Source organism: Chaetodon trifascialis, chromosome 19 (assembly GCF_039877785.1).
Source record: "Chaetodon trifascialis isolate fChaTrf1 chromosome 19, fChaTrf1.hap1, whole genome shotgun sequence".
Taxonomy (NCBI): Eukaryota; Metazoa; Chordata; class Actinopteri; order Chaetodontiformes; family Chaetodontidae; genus Chaetodon; species Chaetodon trifascialis.
In genome coordinates, this window is record NC_092074.1 from 9,090,114 (window position 1) to 9,100,708 (window position 10,595).

The 10,595-nt window shown below is 44.3% G+C and overlaps 1 protein-coding gene across 1 annotated transcript; it reads right to left on the reverse strand.

Annotated features, from left to right (window-relative positions):
* Nucleotides 1-1,614: 1,614 nt before the first annotated feature.
* Nucleotides 1,615-9,429, reverse strand: trib2 (tribbles pseudokinase 2). Its single transcript, XM_070987620.1, has 3 exons — nt 8,024-9,429; nt 6,330-6,622; nt 1,615-4,029 (listed from the first exon to the last, which is right to left on the reverse strand). Exons 1-3 carry the CDS (start codon nt 8,291-8,293, stop codon nt 3,555-3,557), a joined length of 1,038 nt encoding a protein of 345 aa, XP_070843721.1. The 5' UTR covers nt 8,294-9,429; the 3' UTR covers nt 1,615-3,554.
* Between the last annotated feature and the right edge of the window lie 1,166 nt (nt 9,430-10,595).

The following is a 10,595-nucleotide window of genomic DNA, read 5'->3' on the forward strand; positions in this document are numbered from 1 at the left end:
TGAAGTTATGTGTGATCGTGAGATAAGACGTGTTGTGATCAATCGGGGTCATACGTGTAGTCTTGCAAGACACGGCAAGAGTTTATGGCACTGTGATCATTAAATCTGACACAGTGGCCATCGTCAAAGACAAAAAAAACTGTGTAGTCTGATCCAGGCACAAAGCCGCATTGTGTTTTCCCATTCTGAGTTGTGAGTTACAGCTTACAGCACCTTATTATTATGATAAAATTCCAACAATATACTGTATATTATCATATATCACTGAATCCTCTGATTTGCCTGATGGAGACGTTACTTTCTGTAGCTAACATGCACTTTCAATGCAATTTGGAATGCAGGGCAATCCATTTCAATAGAAGATTTTTACACTGAGGCATTTCTACCCCTGTAGTTTCACCGCTTATTCCACTAGAGGTCAGGCTAGCATTCAGTAGCTCGTATAACCTGCCCTCTGAGCACCACTGCTTTTCATGGTAGCAAGTTGCATTTTCAGACGTGCCCTGCTCATAAACTGCTGACAAAAATCAGAATACACAGTGCCACAGTGATCCATCCAATTCACTTTTGATTACAAAGAAAGAGGGAGCGTCGGCCATGAAAGCTCACAGTGCCTCATAAATGAGATCGTTGTCAGCCTTCAATAACGTCTCATCTTTTGCCAGCTCAGAGGAGTCAGCTGGAAGAGGAGGCAGAGCTTGCATTTCCATGCATAAAAAATTTGTTGTTTAAACCTGCAAACAAGACATTCCCATTGCATACCAACGGATGTTCATTCATTCTTTTTTTGAACAGGGAGATAGCGACCATTTGGGTTATTACAGAAGCTTTCTGCCCTGGCTGATAGACATAATCAGGATTACTCTGAATGAACATGACAGGTGGAACAGCTCTGGGCACAGACACACATGTGCACAGATGTTGGTCCACATACACGTGTCCTAGCACTTCATGAACAAATGAAATCTGAAGTGATTTTCTTTCACAGATGGACTCAAAGACAGATGAGGTCAGCAGAGCAGGTCAGCCAGGTTTGTAGAACTACACTGCTGTCATACTGAACAGAAAGAAATGACTGTAGCTAAGGGTGTCTCACAAGTGCCACCAGGAAAATTATTCCACTTAAAGAGCTTTTTCCCAGTTCCTCATGTGTGCGATCATTTAGATGAAGTGGGGCTGACAGAGTAGTTCAGACGGAGCAAAAGCCCTTTTCCTCCCCGCTCATTTGGAATCCATTCAAGTTCTGTCGGTGATTGCAATCATGATGAACTGGGAAGTGCTTTTGTTAGGGCACACTGGCGGAGTGTACTGGAAGTGAAAAATAATAATTTTTTTTATATACGGCTGTATGAAATGGGACTGCAAAATCTCCACATCACCGAGCTGTAATCACTTAGATGTGGCTTGGGGATGAAAGGCCGTCTCCTGCCTTCTAGTTGAATATCAAAGAAAGGAGTCCTTTGACAAGCCATTAAAATGTATTTTACGGATTATCCCATTGAGATGTCACTGACCGTGTTCGGCTTTAGATTGCATTTCACAACGCAATGGATATTTGTAACATATGAGCAATGTAACACAATTTAATGAAAAATGTTTTATTGTGTATTATTGACCAAACAAACACATCACGCCTCTGTTCAGGTAACAAGGTACAGTATGACAAAGTGTAATGCTGCATGGTGTGTCTTCTAGGAGCTTCAAATCTATGACTAAGTGTACGCAAAAGAACAACAAAGTCAAATAGCAGTTCACAATTTATTTACTGAATAAATTTGGACAAAACACCAGAATCTGTTACGATACAATCAGAACATCTGAGGCAGATATCCCACCATGCACCACCCCCATCCATGAAACAAAAGGACTAAACATTAGCACCAAATCAGCATCAACTTAAATAAAAGGTAGCTCAGTCTACAAAAACAATGAAAGCAAGTTTTTTTTTATTATTGAAAAGCAACTCAGAAAAGTAGCAAATTGAGAATTTTCAGGTTTTTAACTTTTCTTAAAAAACAAGCACCCTCCTCCCACCCACCCCTCTGCCCCCCCTGCTAGGCAGGCTATAGCATTCATGGGGCACATGCCAATGACTAGATAAAAACACAAATTCAAGTAACATTGAGATACGACAAAACATGTCCACTGGTACCCATTCCGAGCATGATCGTTCCACAGAACCTACGCAGGCAGTAGAAAACTAACATGAGGTCCTGGAGTGAGCATGTCATTGCAATACTATCACTGAATATCTCGTGTCAAGTTTTTAAAAAGAAATGAGGGGGACCGGGGGGCATGGGCTGTCGGGGTACCAGAATACTGGCACAGAAGATATTGTGTATTCTAAAACTTCAGACAGACATTTTCCTCTTTGTGCCTGTCCTGTGTCAAGATATTGCCTACATCATACATGAAAAAGGAATCTCTGAATAAAGAAAAACCCTGCAATGTAGTTTTAAATATATATATTTATTTATATATATTTATATATATTTATATATAGCTGTTACCATTTAAATAAATGTTACGTTCTCGTTTCTACAACTAAAGACTGAATTTAAATAAGAGGAAGCTAATTTTAAGGTGGAATCGTCCGTTCACCTAACACATCAAGTGCATGATGCCATGTTTGGAGGCTTACCAAGAAAAAACTGTTTAAGATTGAGGTTTAGGGAGTGATATTAAAGCAGCAGTAACAACAGGGTGGAATAGCTTCAACACAAACAACAAAAAAGAAACGTTACTAAAAAATATAAGTGTGGTGGAGAATAAGGTGTTGTAAAGGCTTAAAAGACAGAGGAGGCGGAAACATACAAATTACTGAAAACAAGGCCGTCGAGGAGTTTAATGACTATGTCAGAACGATTAATAATGTAAAACTGAGTAAAATGAGAGGTGACAAAACAAAACTTAACAATGAAACAAAGACGAGGTCAACCATGTTGATGATGATGATGATGATGGAAAAAAAAAAAGCCTAAGCTGCTCCATTTACTAACCAATGGTCCCGGGGTCAGGGATAATCACCTTGTATTTGTTTAACAATAGAACTCGGGGGTTGCGATTTCTGACCCAGGGTCTGTGGTTGAAATTGGTACCACCTAAAGCTATGTCAACAAACAAAACAAAATCTGTAAGAAAAGGCGTGGTGTTGCAGTTTGTCAGTTCATTTTGAATTGTTCTCCTTGGTTTCCTGTGTTCTTACGTCCCTTCATGCTTTCCATAGTGTCAAAAATGGTGAATGTGTCTACTTGTATGAGCACCACATTAAACCGAACAGATCCAAAAAGAACATTTGCTACATTGCTTGCAACTTGCATGTCTGGCGGCATCGTCCCCGAACGGGAGGTGCGTGGCCAGGTGATGTATAGATGCCATTTGTCATGCCAGGCTCAAGGTTTTCCATGAAATGGTGGAAAAGGAAACAAGATGGAAACACCTTTATTATGAGTGACAAATGTTCACCTATTAATCTCTAAACTACTGTTTTTGGCTCCGCTGTGAGCGTGGCGAGCCGACCGTGGCGGAGTCGTCCGTTTGTGCTTGGTGTTTGCTCAGCTGAAGAACTGCTCCAGCTCTTCTTCCATGCTCACCTCAGGCACCATCTGCTCCTGCTCCCTTTCTCCTCTGCCGTGCATCGCAGCGCCCCCTATCGCCCCGGAGGAGGTAAACCAGGGGTGCTCCAGAATCTCCCGAGAGGTGAGGCGCTCTGCGGGCTCCCGGCGGAGGATGGAGCGGATCAGGCACTTGGCCTTGGGTGTGAGCGTCTCGGGGATGTTGAAGTGGCCCCTGCGGATTTTGCTGAACAGGGAGCCGGGCTCAACGTCATGGAAAGGATAGCGCCCCACGAGGATGGTGTAAAGCATGACGCCCAGACTCCACACATCAGCTGCCTTCCCCGAATAGCTGCCATTGGCATTGAGGATCTCAGGGCTGACATAGGCTGGGCAGCCATGCTTGTCTGACAGGGAGTCGTCATGACCATCCAGGATATAAGTGTCCTCAAGGCTCTCCAGCTTCACGAGGCTTCTGGAGACACATATGGGAAACAAAAACGTATTGAATATGATGATACCACTTTGTATAAAAAAAAGAAGCATTTGATGATGTGAATGTTATTTAGTGATAATTACTATCATAGCTACAATCTTTGGATACCAACTAACAAAAAGTGGAATACAAAAGACACTCAAGTGGGGTAATTTGCTCTGATGGACATCTTAAGTGTTTTAGATCCATCGCTTTTGGATATCAGAGCAAGTAGAGCACATAATGCTCTCGGCTTAAGTCTGACATTTCCTTTCACTTAGATAAAAGCCCAGCCAAAAAGCATCGACGTACAAATAGGCTTTCCAAAAGACCTCCACAATTCAAAAGAAACACAATTATGGGTGACTGATCGTCTTAGGTTTTATGCATTGAACTGTTTCGCTCAGAGAATTAACGACCCGGCAGTGTGGATCCCCCCCGCACTATTCCCCTCAAAATAGCATCTATTTGTACTCTTCTCTAAACCCAACAGTAGCAGCTATGATACCCTTGAGTGCTGATAATAATGGCTGGCTCTTCAGAAGCGCTGTCGCTAAAAGAGTCTTAAGAGTCTCAGGCAAGAAATCTTTCCACGTGCACGGTAAGAGACACTTGTGCAAATGCTGCCATCTGTGTGTGAGGTCCATGAGATATGATGCACCAGACAAAGAGCCAGGGTGTGCAATTGTATCCACGTGGAGCCACGAGGAAAAATGAAACCAAGACAGGCTTAGACATACTCATGGATGTATTCTTTTGCCATCTGTGACACACGTGTCTACACTCTCACATCAGCCCACTCGCTGGTTCATTGTCAGCAATAGTAATTTGCTTTCATTAATATGCTGCGGAGCGTTTTCCCATTTTCAAATGAGGAAAACTCTATTGTTTCCTTGAGCCAAATGCCCATTGTTCCTCTGCGAGATAAAGTGCCATGTGCCTTTTTAAATACAGCATATCACTGCCTGGATAACAGCTGCTTTGGAGGTCATGTGCAAACCTGCAATTACAGTAAGGAGTGCTTAGAAATACAAAAAAAGACCTAGTCCATTTTCTTATAGTAGCACATTGGGTCTATTTAAGTTATATGGGATGCAGAATGTGTGCTGATTCTAAATATCTCATGAGCTTGGTGTATAAGGAAGAGATCAACAGGTTCTGTTTAAGTAGCTGTGCTGGAGTCTACTCAAGGGCGACCTGTGACCGGTGCTCTTTAAACAGGCTGCTGTTTAGTCAAAGGCTAACAGCGTGTATGACAAAAACGGAGCAGGAAGCTCACAAATGCTGGGGAAGCCTGCTTAGGTATAATTTTACATGGTCTTCTTTTACTTCTCTATGCATTTATAGTCTTTTGTCAAACACTTGCCAGAGCAGATCTCCGAGCCTCAATCTCTAAAGCACCTTCGGCTTCTCATCTCTGTACTCTGACTGAAAAGATGTAAGAGGATTCCTGTCAGGCTATATAGTAAATGTGACCCAATAAACATCAATCATTTAACGGGGGGCTCGGCATCCCAGCTCATGAGCAGCCTGGTGTAACATTCAAGGTCACTGGACCTGTACTGAATATGTGAGGCAGCTCAACTTCCCTTTTCCACAGTTAGCGCCAAAGAATGACGTCACGCTTTCAGATAGAGGGCATGGAGGTGCACCCTGTGCCAGTTAGATAAGTTGCAAAGAAGTTTCCAGAGGAAACCTGAGCATCAAAAAGTGCCATGAAATGTTTGGCGTCTGAATCGCCATCTACCAGAATAAATGTAAAAATAAATCTTCATTAATAAAAAATAGATGCTCTCAGGTTGCTGTGACAACAGATGCCTGGATATTGTGCATGCAGTTTCAAAAAGCTGCCACCAGAGGTCAGTAAACCTGTGTTGTGCCAGTGCGTTTGTACAGATTTCTCCACTGATCGCTGGAGAAGTGCAGCAGTGGCAAAAGCTTGCCTTAATTCATAATATGTTATGCAAAAAACAGTCCTGGTAATCCACTATGGCTGCTTTCCAGTTCAACCACTGCTGGGATAACTGCACTGCAATTATTCTCCCCAAGTGTGACTCCATATGCCGTATATACTGTATGCTGTATGTGCCATATCCACTACTAAACCCTGTGCACAAAAATAGCTCGGGGAGACACAGAGGGCTTATGTTTCCTGTACTCTGCATAACATCTGGGAGAGGCAAGTCAGTCTTGCGTCGTGTCAGTTTACTCTATCCAAAGTGTAAGCTGAGATATAACACATAAGACTGACACTTGTTATATCACATACCACATGCACAGGAGGCGGTCAATGAACTCACCTGTCCTCGTTCTTGAAGACAAATTTCCTCAGTTTGAGGTCACGGAGGACCAGTCCGTTGTCGTGGCAATGTGCCACAGCCGAGGCTATCTGATAGAAGAGTCTGGCAGCCTCGTCCTCCCGCAGCTTCTTGCAGGTGCGGACAAAAGAGTGCATGTCTCCATAGCTCCTCTCAAAGAACACATAGGCTCGAGTCTCCCCGAGCAAGATCTCCAGGATTTGGTTAATATGCTGGTGCTGGCCCAGGGCGAAGTAGGCCGCCAGTGACTCCTGGTACCGGCCAATGTCAAAGACCTGCAATCATGAGAGAGAAAAGCATTTATACTTGCAGTCTACAATTTACAAGTAGCTGTTCCTTTCATTGTTGGCAACTTATGAATGCAAATGTGTCATTAGATGGTTGTTTTTGTGTCAGGATCTCATCTACCACAGTCAAATGTACCACAAACAATTAAATCCAACTGACAGGGCCTAAAATTCTCTTGTAATTAAGCAACATGTGAGCAATCTATCACATTCTGTGACACCAAACTTGTGTTTACTCTTTTGGCAGAAGGTGTATGGTTGCAGAGGCAAAGTGAAAGCATTGTGCTAGTGAACGGTATTGTGCTGCAGCCCAGGGGTTGCAGTGTCTCTTTTGTTTCCATAGTAACCCCCCCCCCCTTAGAAGAACCAGTTCAGGTGAGAGGGCTGTTCTGCTCACAGTCAATACAAATACACCCCACAGCTCTAAAGATCTTAAGTTGTGACCCAGGCTTCCAGCTCGGCAGGAACAATCAATCCTGGAAGTGGGGATTGATTGGTGCCGTATTGAAATGGGCACAAAGCAGATGAGGTCAAAAGGCAGATAGCTCACCGGCTGTGCCAAAGGCCGTTAATTTGGCCATGACGAAACATTATCTCAAGTCAAAAGGTACAGGTTACTGGATACGTTAGGCCTTATGAGTCTAACAGTGCATGTTACTATTGTCTCAATTCATCAAGCCACTTAAGCCTGCTTAAAGCTGGAATGCACCTCAGGGATAACGACCCTCACAATCAGTAATATACTCAAAGTCAATATGAGCTGTAAATGCGGTGAGGAAAGAGTGCATCCTTAACCTTCAGGGAAAAGTGGCTTATTTCCTATGGTTAGAGGGGTCAATGCTGGAGCCAATGTCACAGCAGCTGGCTCAACTTGTAAAGTTCCCTCGCCCTGTGTGCTTTTCTCTCTCAAAACAACCGTCCTGAAAAGATTATAATCCCAATAATATGTGGTGCAAAGGCTGCAATGTGACTATGCTCATGCACCAAATATAAAACCAAGGGTGGAATAATACGATTAGAGCGTGGCACTATGAAAGAGAGAAGCCATGGGTTAGCGAGAACAGCACGGAGCGGAGTGTGTGCGTGGTTACTCACTCCTTTGTCAACGTTACATCATGCAATCCAAACTACGCAGCTCGCCCCATTCACTTTTTCCATTAGGCTGCTGTGCCAGCTCTCTATTTACAATTCAAGCAATTATTCAAAAAAGTTGAGGGGTGTGGACTTGCTGCAAAAGCCAACCCGTAGATACCAACTCACTATTTCTGCACGATATGTGCATTACATTAGGAGCGACGGCCATAATCATTCATGTGGTAGTGACTGCAAAACCTGGAGCTATTCTGGGGGCATCAATGGCAGGGTGCGTCTGACACATCGCCTACTAACCTTACATACGAGCTCTTCCCCGCTGTGCAGGTGGGCGGCTCTGAAAACGTGGTCTCCCTCCAGTGGTTCCAACAAAAGGTAGTCCCCGATGCGGGAGATACAGTGCGAGGAGTCCGGGGTCTCCGGCGGGCTGGGGGACCCGAGGTTGGGACTGAAACTCTGGTGCGACTCTGTAGTCCTTAGGCAAGACAATTCTTCGAAATCGTGCGATTTGTGCCGCGATCTCCCATAACGTGAAATGTTAATTGGATTTGACCTCTGTATGTTCATGAGGAATAAGTGTGATACCTCCACGAAAAAGGGCTCTTCCTCCTCCTTGTTCTTCTCCTCCTCCTCCTCGATTAGAGCACCACTTTGTCGTGAACTCAGTGCAATATCACAAATCGTCCGGCACCTTAGTGAATTGAATGAAGTAAAAAAACAAAACAAAAAAGCAGATGAAGGACTGACTTAACTGCACCTTGCAGCTGGATACGGAGGCAGGCTGTCAACAGGAAACGCTGGCTCGTTTGTTTTCATGCAACAAAAAGGGGGTCTGTAATTTTTCTTTGCAGAGTTCAACTATCATTTGCCCCTCTTTGTTTTCCATTCAAGAGATAATGCCAGGCTGAAAAGACAGTATCACTGCCCCAAGTCGACTGAAAACCCTTTGCACAGACCTGCTGCAATTTCATTAACGCTAGCAGCGCGAGCAGGCGCGACCAAACTGTAACAAAGGCGAGCAAAAGTCAGCTTTACAATGAATGAAGGGGGCTAAGTTAACCCGCAGCTGGTCTGCTAGCTTATCTCGCCGGTTAATGGTATGGCACGTTTCATAAAACGGAAACAATTTGTTGGATACAGCTTGCAGGCACCGGGGGGAAAAATGCTCAAGCAAAATATATACAGCAAGTTTTGCAAGGTAATTAGAGCTGCTGAAATTTCGCCGAAATATGACAGACAAATAATGGCTAGCAGGTGCAGAGCTAACTAGTTAGCTTCCTTGGCTAACTAGTACCAGGTCAGTGCACGGCCTTGTTCCCCGGGATCATATCCATGCACGGCGATTGTCATCTACCACATAAGGAGAAAACCCCATCCGGAAAAGCTGCTGTAGCTCTTTGTGTGCGGGAGTCGACGTCCTCTCTCTTTCTCTTGGTCTAGTCCAATGGAAGAAAAGTGTCGTCAGTCTTGAATGTCTGCTGCTGTACGGTAAGCTGCTAGAAGGAAGGAAGGAAGGAAGAAAGGAAGGAAGGAAGGGACGGCCGGCCGACTTTCCCAGGCCTATCCCTTGATTCAGCAGGACATCCTCTCTCCCGTGGCGCTGCTGTGCTTCTTACGTGGCTGGGAATCTAGTCCATTCAGTGCGGAGGGAGGCCAGCCGAGCTGCACACACTGCACTCACTGCGCCTGTACAGAGCGAGAGAGCTGCCTGCCTGCCTGGCGGAGGGGGCTTCTACACGCGCGCGCGCGTAGCCATGCGCGCACGCCAGCGCACACATACATGAAAATACCGACCCGCCCCCTGACGTCACTCACACGTCGAAACCCAATTGGCTTCCAACCCGAGTTCTAATATGTAGTGTAGTCATGTGAGAACCATGTAGCCTGGCTACACCCCCAGGAATCTAAATGCATCGCACGCTGGTAAATTGGATGGGGGGGGGGGGCGTTGATGCGAGTGAGAGTATAGCTACTGTACGTGCTGTGTTACAAATGTGTTTCCTCCTGAAATGTCATTCAAGGGAAAGCGAGGGGGATCCCTCTCTCTCAATAGCTGTACCATCCAGCACAGTTATGCAGCAGTGATATTCACTGGCAAAATAATAATTTAAAAAAAACACTGTATGCAGCCATGATGTTAGACTGTATTTATTTAAACATTTCATGTGCTTCACTGATGAAGCATACACACACACACACACACACACACACACACACACACACACATATATATATATATATATATATATATATATATATACATACACATATATATATATACATGTCTAACAGGGGAAAAAAAGGGACTTGAAATGGTTTGGGTGTTAGGTGGTTTAGGAGCGTGATGACATTAAATCAGACGTTAAAGCTCTAGACTTGAGGGAAAATGCTTATGTGCTTAGGTGTTTGAAATGTAAAAGCATGGTATTAGCTTTGCTATGATATGGGATTATGTTCCAGATTTTTGAGCCAAGCGTGGAAAAAACACATCTCTGACCACAGATTTTATTCAAAGCCTGCGCAGGACTGTGTGCTTGTGTGACGCCTTTTGTAACCAATCCCTGTCTTGCTGAGTTGTGCCCCTGTAATACATTACAAAGCGAAGGATGGAAGAGGTTCATTATTCATTGTTCTTCCTAGATTACCAGGGTGTGCAACAGTAGGATTGTGCAATTCCATGTAGGAATCCAGGGCGGTGAGAGGAATGCTTGCAGCTGGACGCAAGACACTGACAGAAGTGTTCGATTTAACCTTTATTCTCCTGCTCGCAGGCAGTAGTGGTGCACACACGCATACACAAACACGAACTATTCTAAATCTTCATCTCTCGCTGCCTGCCTGAATAAACCCCCACAACAGGGAAATGCAT

Excerpts from the sequence above, each read along its gene's own strand:
- trib2 (XM_070987620.1), bottom strand. The coding sequence starts at position 8,293 with ATGAACATACAGAGGTCAAATCCAATTAACATTTCACGTTATGGGAGA. Across the intron at positions 6,623-8,023 it reads GGGAAGAGCTCGTATGTAAG|GTCTTTGACATTGGCCGGTA; the intron begins GTTAGTAGGCGA and ends TCATGATTGCAG. Across the intron at positions 4,030-6,329 it reads GTCTTCAAGAACGAGGACAG|AAGCCTCGTGAAGCTGGAGA; the intron begins GTGAGTTCATTG and ends ATGTGTCTCCAG.